The 21,339-nt window shown below is 37.8% G+C and overlaps 1 protein-coding gene and 1 non-coding gene across 2 annotated transcripts; one reads left to right on the top strand and one right to left on the bottom strand.

Moving 5' to 3' along the window:
* Positions 1-1,182: 1,182 nt before the first annotated feature.
* RAB11A (RAB11A, member RAS oncogene family) lies at positions 1,183-20,522 on the bottom strand. The gene is made up of 5 exons (XM_012758639.2): positions 20,348-20,522; positions 12,946-13,141; positions 12,525-12,718; positions 10,586-10,666; positions 1,183-1,405 (listed from the first exon to the last, which is right to left on the bottom strand). The coding sequence occupies exons 1-5, from the start codon at positions 20,385-20,387 to the stop codon at positions 1,266-1,268; spliced, it is 651 nt and encodes a 216-aa protein (XP_012614093.1). The 5' UTR covers positions 20,388-20,522; the 3' UTR covers positions 1,183-1,265.
* Positions 20,523-20,842: 320 nt separating this feature from the next.
* On the top strand, positions 20,843-20,914 carry TRNAQ-CUG (transfer RNA glutamine (anticodon CUG)). Its single transcript has one exon. It is a non-coding gene; the product is annotated as a tRNA-Gln (tRNA).
* Positions 20,915-21,339: the final 425 nt, after the last annotated feature.

Genomic DNA, 21,339 nt, shown 5'->3' with positions numbered 1-21,339 from the left:
AAACTGCAGAGTAAGTGCTTACTATTATCCACAAGAACGTAAAACTAAGTATTAGTGTGCACATTTCTGTATGAGAAACTAGTTGCTCCATTGATTTCAATAATGTAGTGGAAGAAAACTATTTCAGGTCTCTACAATGCCTAAATGCATTCTATTTAAACTCAAGGTACTATTTCATTTTACATACTAAAAGAATACATGCCTTTAAGTGGTACCACTTGAGCAGAAATTAACCTCTCACTGTATTCTTTAGACATACTGAAACCAAAGATTTAACAGGACTGTATTCCATAATATACTGCAAAACTCAAATATCAGCATTGTTAAAATAATTATCCATGCCTGCTGGTGGATATGGTCATAAACCTAGGTTGCATTTCACTTACTGGAAGGTTTTAACACAAAATTAACACTTCAAAATTTGATACTACCAGCATTAAACCAGTTATTGCCTAAGCAATAAAATGCCATATAGTCTACTGCTGGGAAGTTAGATCACTTAAATGATTTGAGCTGCCTGATCACTGCAACGGAGGCACCTCAAATGGAATTCTACCAGTCTCTCCAGTTCCCAGCCTGCCAGGCAGGATTGTTTAACTTATGGCCCCATAACTATACCGCTAATAAAACCTTAACAGTGTTTATTAAGATAATTATTTTTCAGAAAAAAGTACCCTCCTCTCTAATCGCCTTTGATGCTTACAAAAATTTAAAAAAAAAATTTACTAAACTACATAAACCTATTAAGGCATTTTAGAAACTGACTTTCAGAATAATGAAAAATTTTCAAGCTCTCAAAATCCTGCTATGTTTATAGGGCAAGTCTTAGATTTGTGGAAATATACACTGTACTGAGAGAAGAAGTGTATTACTTATAAGCTGCTCTGTGGCAAAACGATAGCTTATTTCTACGGTCTTCTTAGTTTGATTTGATCAAGACCAATAGGTCTGAGCTTCAAGTGATCAAGTTTATGTCCTACAGTGACAGGCTTCCATGATGAAAAGTAAACAATAATTGAGGAATCCAAACATTCAGTTTATTAAACTAAGGCTAGTGAAGCCATAGCATGAAAAAAAAAGCTGCAGTCATTCGGGACAAGTGGATGATTTTATAAAGCTAAAATCAAAAGACTTAAGACATGGAAAAATTCATAAGTATGAGGAAGTAATAAAACACAAAAGTGACACAAGAATTACAAATATATTTAAATCTCAGACCTGGGAAATGGACTATACACAGCCTGCTAGGGGAGAAGAGAAATGCCTTAGATGTTCTGACAGCACTGCACCTTTGGCTTGTTTTCAGTGGTTGGTGGAACATGAATAGGAACCACATTGTTGCTTGGAGACATGTCATTTTCACGTCTGTCTGACATTTGCTTCTGAGAAACAATGCGGTATATCTCTGAATGAAAAAAAGAAAAAGCAACACTTAGCATGAATAACCCATCAATAGTTAGTATAAAAGACACACAGAAGTAGAAGATACTCTGATATGAAAGACCAGAAACAAACTGAACACAGATTACATAAATTTAAAGTTTTATTTTCAAACAGCCACTGATTAGAGTCAACCCAGTATTTTAACAATTTCCCTCCAGGTAAGAAAAGAAACAAAAGGTTTTTCCATTTCAGAGAGGAAAGTTCACCAGTCAAATAAATCTTTGTTTAAAGAACATTACAGGCCTGGCGTGGTGGCTCACGCCTGTAATCCTAGCTCTCTGGGAGGCCAAGGTGGGCGGATTGCTCAAGGTCAGGAGTTCAAAACCAGCCTGAGCAAGAGCGAGACTCTGTCTCTACTATAAATAGAAAGAAATTAATTGGCCAACTGATATGTACATTAAAAAAAAAAAAAAATTAGCCGGGCATGGTGGCGCATGCCTGTAGTCCCAGCTACTCGGGAGGCTGAGGCAGAAGGATCGCTCTAGCCCAGGAGTGTGAGGTTGCTGTGAGCTAGGCTGACGCCACCGCACTCACTCTAGCCTGGACAACAAAGCGAGACTCTGTCTCAAAAATAAATAAATAAATAAATAAATATAAATAAATAAATAAATAAAATAAAATAAAAAAAAAGAACATTACATAGTTTATAGGCTTACACGTAAATTAAACCATAAAAGCATTTTTAGTCTACCTTTACAAAAAAAAAAAAGCCTACATAAATTGACAATGTATTGCATACACAAAAAAATAAATAAATCTGCACTTTCAGACACATTAGGTACTTTTCTAGGCTGTGTAAAGAAGAGTACAACTTCATAAACATGCTAAAATCCCAAAGGATTCTCAGAAGGGAAGGAAGAAAAGATAATGTGTTTATTAGTGATTTCCTGAACTAAAGTTAAATTATAATTAAATAATTATTCAAAACAGGCAACTTAAGTTAATATATGCACAGTCTATTTTCTTTCATGACACTTATCAAAACTAATTTAGTGTCTGCCTCTTTCAAGAAACGTTAAACTCTGTAAAAGGATTAAAACTGTCTGCCTTATTCACTGCTATACTCCAGCGTACAGCATAGTAAATGTATGATAAATAACTAATTGCATGAATAATGTTATTAAATTCCTCTATACTATGTCTGTTTTTAATACATTGTATTTGGTATTATATTGCACTCCCTAAAAGTAGTTCCCTCCGACTAAATGATAAACTCCCTAAGAACAGAAAATGTACCTTATGTATCTTATTTATCTTTACTCTTCCAGTATTCCCTGCAAAAAACACCCTTAAAAGAGAATTCTTTAAAAAACAAAAACAAAAAAGGCACTCTAAAACTGGGACAAATTGACATGATAAGCCTCCTAATATGATGTATGATATATTAGGAAGGACACAACATATTCCTGCCAAAATTGAATGTTTAAAACAAACTTAATCACGAGGAAGCAATCAGATAAACCCAGATTGAGATGGTGATAAATGTTTTAAATCTGTGTGCCGGCCAACACAGTAGCTACCTATTTTAATTATATCAATAAAATTTAAAATCCAATTCCTCATCTACTAGCCATATTTCAAACCAACATATGGGTACTCTATTTGACATCCCAGATATAAAACAATTCCATCAATGCAATATGTGATCCTGGATCTAAAAATCAAATAACAAATCTATCAAAGACATTATTAGTACACTGGAGAAATCTGAATATGCACATTAAATACAGTTTAAAATAATTTAAAATAAAAATTTATTACACATTACTATAGAAATGTTAAATTTCTTGGATGTGACATATGGTATTATAATTATGTAGGGGAATGTCTTGTTCTTAAGAGATAAAATGCTCAAGTCTTTAGTAGCAAAGTGCCACAATGTCTACATTTACTTCCAAAGACTGGAAAAGGGTTAGGGGGCAGTATATATATATATATATATACACACATACACATACATATACACACACGCACAAATCAAATGTGGCAAAATGTTAATAACTGAGGACTCTAGAAGAAGGGCATATGGGTGTTCTTGTATTATTTGAAAATATTTAAAATATAAAGTTATAGAGTAAAAAAGAGATAGTAGAAACATATTTTCAAAATGCTCAGAAACATTAACCAACTGCAATGTATGAACACTTGGATCCTAATTGGAACTGTAAAAAAAACCTGAGATATGAAATTCTAATATTGTTTAGATAACAGATCATAAGGAATTATTGCCAATTTTTATGTGGTTTTGTTGTTATGAGTTTAAATCCTAATCTTTTGAATATATATCCCAAAATGTTTACAAATGAAATGATGTCATATCTGGGATTTGTTTCAAAGTAATGGAGAAGGGAGTAGGTGAAAGAAAGATTGGTCATGAGCTGATAGTTGATGACTACATGGAAGTTCATAATATTATTCTATTTTTGGTATGTCAAAAACTTTCCATAATAAAAAGTTAAAGAAATGTATTAACTGAATTACTATATTTTCTCTAAATTAAGAATTTCTCAGGCCGGGCGCGGTGGCTCACGCTTGTAATCCTAGCACTCTGGGAGGCCAAGGCGGGCGGATTGCTCAAGGTCAGGAGTTCAAAATTAGCCTGAGTGAGACCCCGTCTCTACTATAAAAAAATGGAAATTAATTAATTTATATATATATATAAAAAGATTAGCCGGGCATGGTGGCGCGTGCCTGTAGTCCCAGCTACTCGGGAGGCTTGAGGCAGTAGGATTGCTTGAGCCCAGGAGTTTGAGGTTGCTGTGAGCTAGGCTGACGCCATGGCACTCACTCTAGCCTGGGCAACAAAGCGAGACTCTGTCTCAAAAAAAAAAAAAGAATTTCTCTAAAGTTAAAAATCAGCAAGCTGTAGTCAACTAAATATGTAAACTAACAAAACCACTGACAGCAAGCATAACTTTTGTTATAACTTTTTAGAGGGAGGAGAATGATTAAAATTCAGTATGAGATAGTTGGCAGTGGTTCAAATGTGAAGAAGCATCGAGAAAAAAAGTAGTTTACAATAAAGACAAGCTACTGATTAATTTTTTTAAAAAAAGAAAACCCAAAGGTTATGGAGTTTTAGATTATTTTCACTGAAAAGGCATGGGATGGGAATGTGCCATGGGTAAAGAAAAGGCTTTACCCTTCAATCATCAGAAGAGTGGCTAAGGAATAAACATAATTATTAACTTCAATCTTTATGCTTTCCCTAAAATCCCAAACTGGCTCTTCTTTTTCAAGTGTAAATGATTAAATACATGACACCCCCCCAAAAAAAGCTTTAACTTCTTTTTAAGTTGTTTTAAACATTAAGTTAGGGGAACCAAAACAAAACAATGCAAGTTCTTACATAAAAAGCAAATACATGTAATTCTGCAAGAGAAGCAAAGGCAGAAAAGTAAATAATTAAAGAGATCTCATTACAAAGCAAGAAATTTGAGCAGGGTTGTATAAGTGTCTGCAAAGTACGGCATACTGTTTTTTAGAGATGGATTACTGCTGTATTTACTCACCAGAAAAATGTTTCCTAATAATAATACCAACAAGGCAATAAAGAAAAAGGAAAGTGTTAGTTAGGAAATTAGGAGAAAGTTTTTCTTTTAGGTGGCTTTAAGAGGCTCCACAAGCAATTTGTGTACTTAAGTCTTTGTGGCTAGGTGTGTCACTTAAAAAACTGATAAGAAAATAGGAAGCAGGTTCCATCTTTCTGATTAGAGAAGGTTATTTCAGTGGGGGGAGGAGAGGTGGGATTAGTAACTTGCTAAACCAGATGTATTTCCCTCCTTCAAGGGCATGTTCTCCTTTAGAACCAAAAGAATGTGATACACCCAATTCCTATGCAGTCCATTTTCAAGATGTCCAAAGGATAGGTATAGGTTAGGAAGAAAAGGAATCCTGCTTTATCATTCAGATCTCTCTTATAGGAAATCTAAATATAAAATAAAATATTAAGATAACTTTAACTATAATGAAGTAAAGCTAAATAAAAAAGAAACACAGGCCTATTTCTACGCTAATGGAAGTATGGATCAAGTTGCAAAGTAATTCTAAGGAAGTTAAATGCAACTTTTCCAAATTGGGGAACAAGGAGAGTTAAAATTCTTAAGTTCCTCCAAAAATTGTGAAAAGAGCAGAGGCCTGAGTCAGTCCACTACTGCTACTTTTACTCTGTTAGATCTCTTCAAACCCAGTGCTTACCACCTAAGTTTCTTAAAGGTCAAAAAATACTCCAAGTTGAAATATTGACACATACTTAAAGAGTTGCCACATGCCAAGAACAAAGGTACTAGTTACTACACCTAATTAAGAGACTCACTACTGTAATAAAATTAGTACCTGAAAACTTGAGCCCTACTTTGAAGAGTCAACACGCTAAATCAATTAAAATTCTTTCAACCACAGAATTAAGAGTTTATTCTTCATACTAAAAAGATATCTTGGACTTATTAATTACATGGAGAAACCAAGCAGACATCACATCACAGACATCACCTTAACCAAGTGCTCAAAGTTAACATCACCAGTAACGAGTAAGACAAACCAATTATCATGAGTCTCTTGATATGATGTACTGAAAACATTTCTATGGTGTTCCTGCCAAAAGTGCATGAAACAGACAAACCAAAATTGATGGGCATAGCAAAATAGCAGGCCTTTACCCTTCAAAAATGTGAAGGTCAATAAATTAAAGACTAAAGACTTCTTCCAGATTAAAGGAAACTAAAAGAGAGATATCAGCTGAATGAAATGCATGATTTGATCCCAGACCTTCTTTTGCTAATAAGGCCATTATGGGAACAATTGGCAAAATGTGAATAAGGTCCATAAACACTGATGTGGCCCTATTATCTAACTCTCAGATTTTGATAATTATACTAGGGCTATGAAAGAGAATGTCCTTGTTTTTTAGGAAATACACACTGAAAAGTAAATAGGGAAGAGTGGCATAAAGTCTGCCACTTACTCTCACATGGTACAGAAAAGACTATGTATATATTTAGAGAGGGAGAAAAAAGGATAAAGCAGATGTAGTAAAATATTAACATTTGAAGAATATGGGTAAAGGGTAGTTGCAAACTCTTTGTACTATTATTGAAACTTTTCTTTTAAGCCTGAAATTATCAAAATACAAAGGTAAAAAAAAAAAAAAAGATGGTATGGCAAGTATGGATTAAAAATATCCCTTAGTAAACCTGAGGAGAAAAGACAACAAAGCTGTACTGAAATGCAGAGGCTAAGCAATCTACCAGGCTCACTCAAGTATGAGCTAGCTACCTCTAAAAAGCTGCCATGAGTAAAATCATCTCATGGAGTCACTGTCAAATTCATGGATGTCAAGAATGCCATGGGTCTAGTCTAAAACCACCACATTTAACTGAAGTAATAATGCAGATTAATTTCCCAATACATAATTTTACAACTTAAAAATTAAAAAGCTATTTTTTCTTCCCTGCAATATCAAAATACAATATAAATGCTCCCTTAATACTGTTAATATTTAAGGTAGAATTAAACCTAATGAGAATACTGTTCTTTCTCCTGTTTTTTCTATGCATTAATATTTCCACTGGTACACAGGAGGAAGAAGGTTTAGAACAAATGTCCTAACATTTGCAAAACAATACAGATGTCTGCTGGCTTGTGCAGTGATCTCTGCTCCCACATATCAACACTGAGATTTATGCAGGAAGTTGAGGAAATAGTGAATACAGACAGGAAAAGTGGCAATAAGTGAAACTAAGATTGTCTTTGCTTTCAAGCAACAATTAAGCAGTAACAAAAGTTCAATCTGGAGTGAATTTTAAGAAAAATGGCCAGATGTTCTTTATCTTTAAGGATAAAATGGCTCATTTTTAAGTATATATCATTACTCATTGATCTTTATGTTTCGGTGGATCAGAAGTTCAATGCTACAAAATGATTGGTCTCCCATCTTCACTTAGTATCAGAATAAATGGGCTAGATAATGATATCAGAATAAACAGGCTAGAATTATAGCAGAAAAAAGGTGATGGGACATAAAAAAATATTCTAAGAATTAGAACTAAAAAGTTTTTTCAAATGAGATTTTCAAAAGCCTTAAGAGACTCAGACTTTCAAGTTGATTCAATTCACACAGTTTAAGACACTATGAATCTGAGGACCAGGGAGGCTGAGTGACTTTAGTTACAAAGGATATGGGATACAGTTTACAGTGGTAAACTGTAAAACCCTAGAACTCTTGAGTCTCAATCTAGTACTCTGTGACTCAACAGAATCCACCCAAGTGGTTATAAAGAAAAAAAAGTAGGCTGGGTACAGTGGCTCACGCCTGTAATCCTAACACTCTGGAGGATCACTCAAGGTCAGGAGTTCAAGACCAGCCTGAGCAAGAGTGAGACCTCACCTCTACTAAAAATAGAAAGAAAGTAATTGGCCAACTGAAAATATATAGAAAAAATTAGCTAGGCATGGTGGTGCATGCCTGTAGTCCCAGCCACTTGGGAGGCTGAGGCAGGAGGATCACTTGAGCCCAAGAGTTTGAGGTTGCTGTGAGATAGGCTGATACCACAGCACTCAAGCACTCTAGCCGGGGCAACAAAGTGAGACTGTCTCAAAAAAAAAAAGAAAAAGAAAAAAAGTAGGCTTTGTAGACATACTGCATATTTAATCAAATCTTGCTTGCTTAAAACAATATGCAAGGCCGGGCGCGGTGGCTCACGCCTGTAATCCTAGCTCTCTGGGAGGCCGAGACGGGCGGATTGCTCAAGGTCAGGAGTTCGAAACCAGCCTGAGCAAGAGCGAGACCTCGTCTCTACTATAAAATAGAAAGAAATTAATTGGCCAACTAATATATATAGAAAAAATTAGCCGGGCATGGTGGCGCATGCCTGTAGTCCCAGCTACTCGGGAGGCTGAGGCAGGAGGATCGCTTGAGCCCAGGAGTTTGAGGTTGCTGTGAGCTAGGCTGACGCCACGGCACTCACTCTAGCCTGGGCAGCAACTGAGACTCTGTCTCAAAAAAAAAAAAAAAAACAATATGCAAGAAGACTTGATGGAAAAGATTCTAAAGTAAAAAGCTACTATGTTCCAAAGACTGTTTATCCAACCCTAGCACTAGTTCTTTTAGTTACAGAAACAGACTACGGAAAATAATTCTAATAGGTATGTAAATCACCAATATATATTTTATTTTTAACAAGTTTTTTTCCATGCCTTAATTGCCATTTAGCTACTAATTTATCAAATGTTCACTATGTACGAGGGATAGGCACTAACTCATCCTCATTTTTGGAGTCTAAAGCAGATATCTAGTGACAGACCATTCTTTTCTGCGGTTACAGAGACAAAAAAATCTTTAAGTCAAAATAGTTAAGTACAATCTTCACCACAGGTTTTATAAATACAAGCCTTCTCTCAAAAAAGAAATAACAAGGGCCAGGCACAGTGGCTCCTGCCTGTAATCGCAGCACTTCAGGAGGCTGAGGCAGGAGGATCACTTGAGACCAGGAGCTCAACACCAGACTGGTCAACATAGCAATACTTGCCTCCATAAAAAAATAAAATAAAATGAAAAAATTAGCTGAGTGTAGTGGTGTGTGCCTATAGCCCCAAGATACTTAGGAGGCTGAAGTAGGAGAATTGCTTGAGCCCAGGAACTTGAGGCTGAAGTGAGTTATGATCACATGCCATTGTACTCCAGCCTGGGCAACAGGGCAAGACCCTATCTCTTAAAAACAAAAAAAAGGAAATAAAACTCCCCAAATATATTTGAATTTTACAAACAAAGAAATTAAGACCAAAAAGGATTAAGTAACTTGCCTAAGATTACAGAGCTAACAAGAAGTCAAAGAGCCAGATTAGAACTCAAGTTTGGCTTCCAAATCCATGCTCTTAACTCCTAGGCTTTATTCCCTAGATTTTTACAGCAAAATAAGACAATATTTTAAACTCAAAATCTCTTCACCTCTAACGTAAGTGCTACATACAAAGAATAAATTAAAATTTGTTACATTATAATTAGAAACTCATTTATTCAACCATTTCTTCATATAGACTTTTTACAACAACCCCACTTAAGACTGTATTATATATATTAAGACTATTTCTAAATATATGTTTTATTTTGTTCTGAGACAGAATCTTGCTCTGCTGCCCAGGCTATAGTGCAGTGGCATCATTGTAGCTCATTACAACCTCAAACTCCTAGGCTCTAGTGGTCCCCTTGCCTCAGCCTCTCAAGTAGCTGGGACTATCACCACCCCAGGCCAATTTTTCTATTTTTTGTAAAGACAGGGTCTCACTCTTTCTTGTTCGGGCTTGTCTCAAACTCCTGTCCTCAAGCAATCCTGCCTCAGCCTACCTAAGTGCTCAGATTATAGGCAGGAGTCACCATGCCTGGCCATGAATTCTTTTTTTTTTTTTTCTACAAGAACAAACTCAAACTGCAAATGAATTCTTAACAATTTAAAAAATACTTAAAAACACCTCAAAGTACTAATTGAGGATTAAGATTAAATTTACTGCTCATCTGCCTATTCTAATAAAATCAGAATAAATATGAGTTAACACACATAAGACATTGTCTTATCCCAGAAGTTGATCTGGTCATTCACATTCCAAAACAGTATGAACTTTGTCCCCTTTCCCACTATTTTGAGCTTTTCTAAATGAAATCACTGACTGACTTTATCTACAAGTGACATCTTGCTGCTTCTATAATAAATCATGGGAGAATTTTACTTTTTGATTTTTCACTTAAATTAAAAAAATTTTCCCTAGCTTTTTCTTTACTGAATTTCAAAAGGGCATTTATGTATTTCTATAGCTGGGATCTCAATATTTACCTTATAAAAGTACATTTAAACATTACTTTGTGTTTGTGACCATTAAGTATGAAATACATGGACTAAGTAACAGAAGTAAATGAGTTATTTTCAAAGTATTTTTCGCATTGTAAACCAAAAGAACTAGGATGACTGAAGCTCAATAAGCAAGCGTTGTAACTAATTTTGTACTCTAAACATCTCTTGCTATAATAGCTCTCAAATGAGAGCCATTCTGAGATGCTGTGATATATAGTTTAGTTACTGATTAACTTGTTTAAATGACCTTTCTAAAACTTCCAATCCCCACTGGTATAATCTAAAAATACAAGTCTTACCTGTTAGAATTGTCTGAAAAGCAGCTTCTACATTTGTAGAGTCTAGAGCAGATGTCTCAATGAATGACAAACCATTCTTTTCTGTGGGAAGACACAAAAACTTCAGTCTTGTCAAATTTTAAAACAAGGGTTGTGTTATACTCAGGCTCTCAAAAAGGAAAATAACAGAACCTTTTTTTTTTTTTTGAGACACAGTCTTGCTGCCCGGGCTAGAGTGCCGTGGCATCAGTCTAGCTCACAGCAACCTCAAAGTCCTAGGCTCAAGCAATCCTTCTGCCTCAGCCTCCCAAGTAGCTGGGACTACAGGCATGTGCCATGATGCTCGGCAAATTTTTTCTATACATTTTTAGTTGGCCAATTAATTTCTTTCTATTTATAGTAGAGACAGGGTCTCACTCTTGCTCGGGCTGGTTTCGAACTCCTGATCTTGAGCGATCCTCCTGCCTGATCCTCCTGCCTCGACCTCCCAAAGACCTAGGATTACAGGTGTGAGCCACCACGCCTGGCCAAAGCAGAACTTTTTAAAACCTAAGACCTCCCCAACTTCTGGGACACTAAGGGCACCACTCCATTTATACTTTAATAGATTAAAAATAACAGTGAGAAATTTTCATTGGCTTATTAAATACTTGTTACATCTAAATACCATGTTTCATCGAAAATAAGACCCACCCATAAAATAAGCCCTAGCAGGATTTCTAAGCATTTGCACAATATAAGCCCTACTCCAAAAATAAGACCTAGTGATGGGCGTGGCTACGCAGCCAATCTGCACAACCCATGCATTTCGCCTTTCGTTGCAGAACAGTAAAGGAGACAAGCAGCCCTTCTCATCTGCCCCATGAGTGCTCTATTGCCAAACATGAGAGATTAGAGCTAATGGTTCTAAAGGAAATAGCGTTGCAAGAAATTCAGGATGGAATTCGGAGTTTGGAGAGTTATGATGATGTTCCAGAAGACTTAACTATATTTGAATAAACGCAGATTGCTGTACTGTACTTAAAAAAAAAAAAAAAAAAACACATCCCCTGAAAATAAGCCCTAGGGTGTCTTCTGTCTTATTTTCGGGGAAACACGGTACTACCACTAGTAATGAAAGATATTACTCAAAACACAGCAAATTTATCAAATACCCAACTATTGCCATCCCTTACTGTCACCCCTATCAACTACATAGCTATAGCATTCACTTAGAATTCTGTTAACTAAAAAAAATTAGCCTGGTGTAGTGGTGCACCTGTAGTTCTAGCTACTTGGGAGGCTGAGGTAGGAGGATCGCTTGAGCCCAGAAGTTGGAGGTTACAGTGAGCTGTGATCATGCCACTGTACTCTAGCCCAGTCAACAGAGCAAGAACCTGTCTCTAAATAAATAAATAATTCTGTTACTATATTATTTGAAATAAAGTTTATTCTTGCCTAGGAAACTAAAAGACTGTTACAGAAAACCATTCATAACATAATCATTAAAGCAAGGGCAAGACTTTCACTGGCCAGGAATGTACAATATTGCCTTCTGGTACATAGTCCCTACCAGAACAGATAGGCAGATCCTCTGTGCAGCCAAAAATTTATAACTCCTAAGCAGGGGCATCCCTGTTGGTCCCTGATACTCCCTGGGCTGATACTTTTCAGACTCACATAGAGCAGCCTTGGTAAATCACAGAGACATAATGGAAAAAGAGACAGGAAGCACAATGTTTATAATTCAATTTTTGGCAGAAAAACTCAAAATACTAGCATTTTAATGACTCAAAGTCAAGCAAAAGAGTCATACAGTCATGACAAACTTTCAAAACAACAATTCTTACAGAGTATTCATGTTTACCTTTCTGAAACTATTATAACTTATTACCCTCATTGGAAGGGTATCAAAACTGCAAGGCTTAACAGTAAGAAATATAAAAACACTGTAATATCATAAAATTCATTTATCACTAACCTGCAAAAGCTCTTGCTTCATCTGTAGGAACTGCCCTGAGATGACGTAAATCACTCTTATTCCCCACAAGCATGATAACAATGTTACTATCAGCATGATCTCTCAGTTCTTTCAGCCATCGCTCTACATTTTCATATGTGAGATGTTTAGCAATGTCATAAACCAATAAGGCACCTACAGCTCCACGATAGTATCTGAAAACAGAAACATATATTTAGTATCAGAAAACAACCACAAGATGGAAGCAAATACCAGGAAGAACTCAAAATATGAGTTTATGTATTTTTAAAGACATGCTTATAAATAAATTTCTTAATACTGGAATTCTTAAAAGAAAAAATAATTCCTTTTCCAACACCAAAAGTCAGCTAATGCACTTGATGGCAACCCATTCACAGAATTTAAAAACTGTGACACTTACGCTGATGTTATAGCTCGGTATCGCTCTTGGCCTGCTGTGTCCCATATCTGTGCCTTTATTGTTTTCCCGTCAACCTGGATGCTTCTTGTTGCAAACTCTACTCCAATGGTGCTCTTGCTTTCCAAATTAAATTCATTTCGAGTAAATCGAGACAGGAGATTACTCTTTCCAACACCAGAATCTCCAATAAGAACAACTAAAAAGACAAAGAACATAACATCAGATGAATGAGGCAAATATATTCAGAACACCACCATGTTTTCAAGAGAATGAAGTTTGACTTCCAGGTAAATAAAGCAAAAAAGATAGGGTATTTGATTTTTAAAATGGGGGCAGGGGGCTGAGTAACCCATGTTCTTTTTTTTTTTGAGACAGAATCTCACTTTGTTGCCCAGGCTAGAATGAGTGACGTGGCGTCAGCCTAGCTCACAGCAACCTCAAAATCCTGGGCTCAAGCAATCCTCCTGCCTCAGCCTCCCGAGTAGCTGGGACTACAGGCATGTGCCACCATGCTCGGCTAATTTTTTCTCTATATATAGTTGGCCAATTAATTTCTTTCTATTTATAGTAGAGACAGGGTCTCACTCTTGCTCAGGCTGGTTTTGAACTCCTGACCTCAAGCAATCCGCCCCCCTCCACCTCCCAGAGTGCTAGGATTACAGGCATGAGCCACCACGCTAGGCCGTAACCCATGTTCTTGACCTTTACCAACTGATGAAACCAATTTATTATTTAACCTGTTTCTACCTGCATGATCACTTCCATACATCATCTGTTTAGCATAGATATAGTACCCTGTCTTAAACATGCAGTTTTAATCATAGGTACACTAGGCACTAATGACAGGCATTAATTACCATCAATGCCTTACTACCTTAGAAGGCAATAACTTCAAAGATAAATTCTAAACTAAAGAACAGTTTATGATACTAAAATGTATCAGACATGAAAACAACAAAGGATGTTAGTGGGTGGACAGGGAGAAAAAGAGTATGCTCCACTTAATTTCATCAAAGATTGGGTGTGACTTAGGCAAAATGGAACACATTTAACATAAGAGGCATCAGGTTTATAAACTTTGCCACTCAGATCACAGAAACAACAATGACCTTTAATAGTTGTATTTATCAGATTGGCACAAAGGTAGAGACCACCTTCCCCCAAAAACCCACCTATTAAGGATAAACAGTGGCCCTAAGAAGCTAACTAATAATTCTGACATGCTGTGAGTCAAAGCCATAGCAAGGAGAGCATACACTATCTTTCACTTATGAATTCATGAATTTCTTTAAAACATGTTTTGATTAGATGAATTTACTTCCTATGATTTCTACAGGTGGCAGTTTATTTACTAACTAAATACATAAAGACTCTTTTTCACCCAAGGTGATATTACACTTAGGGATTACAAAAACAATACAGAAACAGGCAGTGAAGATGAGTTGTTTTAAGGCATTTTCTATCTGAATTTAAAGATCAAAATGAGTTCACAGGTTTACAGAATCTGAGCTAGGCAACTTTTTTCCTTTGTAAAAATTTTTACATTGGCATTTCAGGAAACATATTCCTACTGTGGACTACTAATTCTTCTTCTTATCTATCTAAATTAGCTAATTTTTTTAGACACCAAGAATAGAAAATCAAATGTATAAGAATTAGGCCATGGAGTAAGCCCATGCCTTACTAAAGAGACTGGGATTTGGTGGTATGGATAGAGAGAGAGATAAAAACTGAGAAAGCACACTGCACTCTAGTCAGAGGGCAAAGAGAGTCCAAAATGCATTCTTTCCTTGCCACAAGAACAGACATAAACTGGCCTCTGGACAGTCTTGGACAGAGTTACATTATCAAATGCATATCTTTCAGGCTTCCTCAATCAGCTGATTCAACAAGAAATCATCAAGGCAGCAGTGACTCCATGCAGCACAAAGAGTAGTTACTTCTAACTATATATATATATATGTGTGTGTGCGTGTATATAGTGTCAACTCTCTAGTGTCAACTAGAGAGTGTCAAAGGTGCTGCATGATGTCATATTAAACACTTTTATTTGGATACCAGAGAAGATATCAAGGTGATGAAAGTAATGTACAATGCACTTTCAATTTTATAGGATGGTTTATTATAGTGGATATGTTAGTTTCCAAGGTCCACCATTCTGGATGTGAAGTCAAATCCCAGTTTCAGTAACAAAGTCTACCTATTAATAGAATACATTCACTGTTGCTTCTTAGTACAAGGAACTGTGCTCTGAACTTTCATTGAGGTAAACAACAGAAATAAACAGAATATTTAAAAAGAAAAAATTAAATAAAAAAATAAAAATAAATAAATAAAAAGAAGCTGAGGCCGGGCGTGGTGGCTCACGCCTGTAATCCTAGCTCTCTGGGAGGCCGAGGCGGGTGGATCGTTTGAGCTCAGGAGTTCGAAACCAGCCTGAGCAAGAGCAAGACCCCGTCTCTACTATAAATAGAAAGAAATTAATTGGCCAACTAATATATATAGAAAAAAAAACAAAGAAGCTGAATGTTCTGCTGAGGAAATCTCCTTTGAATCACTTAAGGCTCCACACTAGCACTGAGGTATAAAAGCCTAACCTGAGGAAGGAAGAGGTAAGAAGGGAAAAACCAAAAAGTTAGAACATTTCTGCTTCATAGGCACTCCCATATCAATCACTAATTCAGAAGCCAGCCACATAGTTTAAAGCCAAAGAGTGCATGTGAGCAAGACATCTAGTTGACAACACCTCTGGAAAATTAAAAAAACAAAACAACTCAAAAAACACCCTCCACCTCCCACAAAAACTCCACCACTTTCAAGTTTTGGTTTCCCTTTTGACCTCCACCTTTATTTTAACCCCACCCACCCCTCACTTCCCCTCCCCCTTGACCTCCACTTTTAACTAATGATTATGTTCATTATCTCACCAACCTCAACTTTTTATGTCTTCGTAAAGATAGACAGTGAGGGAACTTTTTTCTTAATGTAACCAATTAATTTTAACACTATAAAAAATAGCACTCTAATCTGAAAATAACTCAAAACTCATGAATGTTTTATATAGTATAAAAAAGTTATCTCAACTAGACATAGACAAGGTTGCCAGAATTAAGACTAACAACTTGTTGAAGGATTATATCTTAAATGACAACAGAAGATACTTGTTCTATAAGAATAGTGCTGCCAAAAAGATGCTGAGAAATGACGAAACAAGGAAAGCTACTGTTTTCTATTCAGTTACCAAATGAGAAACCAAAACAAATCAGGTTACACCCAGGCTCTCTGAAATAAATAAGTAAATAAACTAGAATGGAAAACACAAGAGAATTTACTGGCTATTATTTAAAAACAAACCAATGAAAAAACAAAAACAAAACTTCATGGACCTTTCTTCATAGACTCAAATGTAAGTAATTTCTAATCAAAATAGTTTTTTCATTAAGATGACAATAGTTTTTTTAATTAAGAAACTATATGATCACATCCTATAGTTCAAAAAAGAAATCTGCAGTACTTTCCTATGCTTTCTATAACTAATATCTTAGGTTAAAAGTACAGTACTTTCCATTTAAGTATTTTATAACTACAGCCATCTCTATTTTATATATATACACTAAGTAGTAAACACAAGTTAAATAACAGCATCTACACATTAAACATCTATAGCATCCCTAAAATTATCTGATAACCTTTATCACCACTTGGTTAACCTCTCTACTGAATTTTAAGTATCATCCCGAACATCTAATACTAAATTTGATTTTGTGCATGTGTGAATCCAAATGTGTTTATCTCAAATATTAGGCTGCTAAATGCCATAAAAGCAGAATACACATATTAATTATCCACCATTTAATTAAAATTTCTACCTCTTCAACCACATTTAGTTTTATACCTTCTCCTGCAAACTAATTTACTGGACTAAAATTTAATTCATTACATCAAACAGTACATCAGCCCTAAAATTATCACCTGAAAAAAATAACTCATAATTTTCATACTGGTTTTCATAAACTTGGAGATGTTTCTACTCTTACAACTATACTCACAGTCCAACCTCACCAAAAGCCTTTAATATAAAATGTATTCAATAAGGCTCAAGTTTAGACAAGTTCTTTCCGATTCAGCAGAATGTGAGTTGCTCAACCAAAGTTGTGAAAGAAAAACTACCAAGATGCAAGACAGCAAAGTTCCTATGTCATTTCTCCTGACAATCAGCTGATGGTTAATTACTATCGACCTTCAATGAGACTGAAAAGAAAATGCCTTATGCAATAGACTATGTATCCAGATATTTTCAGAAAATGTGACTTTGATGGGATTGTAATCTATCACACAATATTTGTAAACAGGAACTATGACTGATGCTTACTTATGTCCCACAGGGCCTTTTAACCATACTGTGTGTAAATACTTATAGAATTAATGTTTTAAAATAAAAAGTCAAATTTTTAAAAATAAAACTAATCACCCCAAGGAACTCTTACTGTTGAGTTTAACTAAAGATTAATATTCAAAAACAAACACATAATTTAGAAAAATTGTCCTGCTCTCCCCACACACATTCCTATTGGACCACTCTATGGCACTCTACTAATCAAAATATTTCATCATTTTCAACTAGTTAGAGTTACAAACTAACTCTGATTCCCTCAACTATTAAGTTTGCTAGGTAAGCCTTCTTCCTCAAAGCAGAGATAGCTGCAGTCCATCTCAGTGAATAAATCTCTGTACAATTAAACCATTTTAAAATAAAATTATTCTTACCTCACTTTAAAATATAATTGTTTAAATAAGTAATTGGCTAAATAATCAGCATTGAAGAAAAAAAAGAGGTGACTCATATCCTGTAAGGATTTTAAAAATGTAGAAATCCTCCTCAGCAGAATCTTTTACACCCTATCTTAAACATTAAAATGTACAACAAAATGAAACCATAAGCCACTGAAGCATAAAATACTTCAGAAGTTCCTGGTTTATGTTTGTTCACTAATATTTAAATGCTCTTGTATCTATAAAGTTTTAAAGTTCAAAAAACTGACCAAAAAAACCACAGTAACTTCTTTCATATTATTACTATTTGAGTCCTCACAGAAATTAAAATTTTTACAGTCTCATTTAATTCTCACAACACTCAGAGGTATTTCCTTTTTACATGAGGTTCAAAAAGTTAACTTTCCCAAGGTCACAAAGCAAATATAAGACCTGAGTCAGGATCTGAACCCAGGTCTATGTGATTCCAAAGCCCTGTGCTATCACTGCTAGGATGATCTAATCTCAAAGGTAAAATTCCTTAAACCAATCCAGAATAATTGATATTGTTAGTTTTTTAAAAAAGGCTTTCTATATTCAACAACGAAGTTCCAAACCAAGTACCCCATGGTCTATCCTGTTCTAAATTGATTACTTCAAAGGGAGCTAGTGGCACACAGTCATTATACTGTATTTTAAAAAACAAACCTCCCTTTAATGACTAAACCCCAAAGTCTCAAGGGACTCAAGTAATTTCACATCACCTCAGATGTCTTTAGCAAACAGTATGCAAACTAACCCAGGTCTCTTTTTTGTATCTATAAAATGAATTAAGTACTCTTTTCTCTGCAAATGACTTTCTAGTATGAGGATAAGGGTGGATATTGAAGGCACTCACCCTCTATAATAGAATATTCTAGCTCAGAGGAGTAAGTGATGATAAGGGTATAACTCTTAATAAAGGGATTTGTTCTGTGAAGTTTGGATTGGGTGGAGGGGCCACACTTGGAGCTGTGGAGGGCCACAAGTGGCCTTGAGGCTACAAGTTCCCCACCTCTGGATATCATCACCTAGTACACCAAGATTTGAAAAGTATTGGTAAAGCAAAGAAGTGTCCTGCTCCTTTAAGTCAATCGTTCTTAGTACCCAATGGCAAAGTCAGGAACAGTCGCCGTGCTTAACACTCTTTTTTTAAACTCCACCCTCCACAGTAAAGCTTTAATAGCAATGGCTTCTTCCTCAGTGGTAATGATCTTTGTTCACCACACTACTGATGGCTACCCTCCCAATTCAGGAGCAGAGAAACAGCATCAGAGTGAAAGTGAACAAAAAAGCATTTACTGTACTATTTTCTCATTGAAAATTGTACCCTTTATCTTTGTTGATTAAAAAAAAAACTATTTGGAGTCTTTCCGGACTCAACAAATAAGCAATTCTTTCTGTCCACTCCCCATCCTCCGATATGTGTTGTCCAAGGGCACTACATGTTTCCCTATCTTATAATAAATATTTAATATGACCAAAACAGCACACAAATTCCCCCCACCCCCCACCTCCTGGGAAAGGTATGTGGCCAACTAGAGCTCTTCCCTTCCTGTTGGATCCTCCCAGTGTTGCAGCAGGAAGCAACCAGTCCACAGAGATAAAGCAAGCTAGTATTTGTGCAGCGCACAACCTTTCCTGCTCAGGAACTGGGCCTTCAGGTCTGGCAAGGATAACAGCCACCACCCATCCACAACCCCTTCTCGAGAGCGGAGTAAAGAGTTATCCTGGGTTGGTTGCTACTGGGTAGGGCAGGAGAAAAAAGGCTAGGTGGGAAATCAAATCAGCTTGCCGGGTCACTGCGACAAGTGCGCGCGTGGGTGACGGACAACCCCTCCCGCCCTCCCTCCCACCAACTGGGTCGCAGCAGAGACAAGGGAGCTCTAAACACAATTTGGGGAGGGAAGGTAGAGAACGAGCTGCCAGTGGGGGCGGGGGGCGGTCCGACAAGGTTAATGACCGCGAGAACTGCCGGGCGGGCGGGGATGGGGGTGGGGGCCCCCCGGCCCGCTTAGATTTAAGAGGTCCTGGACCCTGAATGGAAGAAGCTGACCGAGAGAGGCGGCCGCCCGAGTGGACGGGCTGTGAGGAGACGCAGAGGAGAGATTCACTCGAAGAGGCAAAAGGGGCAGACAAGAAAAAAAACTGTAGTGGGAGTCGGCGCCGAAGGAAAGGCCAAAAGAGAAGCGAAGAGCCCGTCAGTAGGGCTCAGGGAGGGGAGGCGAGCCGGGAAGGGTGTATACTGAGGGGAGGGGGCGCTAGACCCTAAAAGATAGATGGCAGGAGGGGCGGCGGGTCACAGAACCCAGGGAAAGGACTTAGACGGTTTGGGAAAAGGCAGTCCGCCGGAGCAGGAGACACAGGGAGGGGCTCCACGGCTAGCGAAGGCCTAGGAGAGGTCGCTAAGAGACCGGTGTGCGGTGGGGACCCCCCGTCTGAGGGGGAGAAGAGGCGGAGCTGGCCGGGAGACGGCAGGGCGAGCCGCACAGACAGGAAAGGCTGAGGCAGGCCCCGTTCAGTGCAGGGGTGCCCGCACGCGGGTCCCCCGGGAGTGTCCCGGGCCCCTGACCGGGGACTCGGGGGCGACTGCGAAAGCCCAAGGCCTCACCTTTAAAGAGGTAGTCATACTCGTCGTCGCGGGTGCCCATTGCGCGGCCGAGGAGCGAAGGGGCGGGAGCAGCAGTGGTATCTGTGGGACCAGGGGGCGTCGCTGCAGGGGTAACCCGAGCGCCCAGCTTCAGCTGCCGGACCGGGAGAAGAGCCCCTCCCTGCCGCTGCGCCACTTCCGGCGGGCCCCAGCCCCTAAGGGGAAGTACTTCCGGGGAGAGGCGCTCCGCCCCTGAGCTCAAGAAGGGCGGTGGGGGCCTGAGTAACGTCGTGTCAGCCTTCAAATTTTCACCCGTGGAGGAAGTTCAAAGGGGAAATTGAGTCTTGGATTTCCAACTGGCCACAGTCTTAGTGGCCTCGCGCTCATTTCGTGCGCTACTATTCCCAGCATTGGGGTGCCGGGAGCGTGTGAGACCCGCCTTCGCGTAGTGGGTTTGTGGATGGGGGCGGGGTTCTCTGAGGATTAGAGAGTCGAAGGCGGATACCGTTGCGTGGCGGTTCCATGGTGTAATGGTTAGCACTCTGGACTCTGAATCCAGCGATCCGAGTTCAAATCTCGGTGGAACCTGTACTGTTTTATTTTTCGTGGCCATATCTTTAATCATCAATTTATTCACTAAGTGAACAGCCATAGTATATATGGCCTTGAATTAAATGGGGTGGAAATTTCGTGAAATATAATCCTTGCCTAGGAAGGCCTCACAAATTTTCCCCTGCAGTTTGGGACTATCTGCTAACGTGAGGGTCTTGAAATAAACCTCTTCACTTTGCCTTTTTTAGTCTGGGCCCTCTGACTCAAACCTTAATTGAGAAGCTTCAGATAAACCATTCCTTTTGCTAGAATTTTCTATCTCCAGCTTCATCAAGGGCAAGCACTTCTCACTCTTGCCTGCTATCTGGAAATCTCTCAAACTAACTCCAATTGACATTCAAAGAACTCCGCCCACCTTCCTCATCAAGATTCATCAAGAACTTGAGTCCTATTTGTAGGCC

The sequence above is a fragment of the Microcebus murinus genome, chromosome 6 (assembly GCF_040939455.1).
Source record: "Microcebus murinus isolate Inina chromosome 6, M.murinus_Inina_mat1.0, whole genome shotgun sequence".
Taxonomy (NCBI): Eukaryota; Metazoa; Chordata; class Mammalia; order Primates; family Cheirogaleidae; genus Microcebus; species Microcebus murinus.
This window is presented reverse-complemented; position numbering and strand designations above follow the sequence as displayed.

What these genes read in the sequence shown, in the direction of transcription:
- RAB11A (XM_012758639.2), bottom strand. Translation starts at nt 20,387, where the DNA reads ATGGGCACCCGCGACGACGAGTATGACTACCTCTTTAAAG. An exon ending in TACCGAGCTATAACATCAGC is followed by an intron (nt 12,719 to 12,945) that starts GTAAGTGTCACA and finishes TTCTGTTTTCAG; the next exon opens with ATACTATCGTGGAGCTGTAG. An exon ending in TTTTCAGACAATTCTAACAG is followed by an intron (nt 1,406 to 10,585) that starts GTAAGACTTGTA and finishes TTTTTCATTCAG; the next exon opens with AGATATACCGCATTGTTTCT.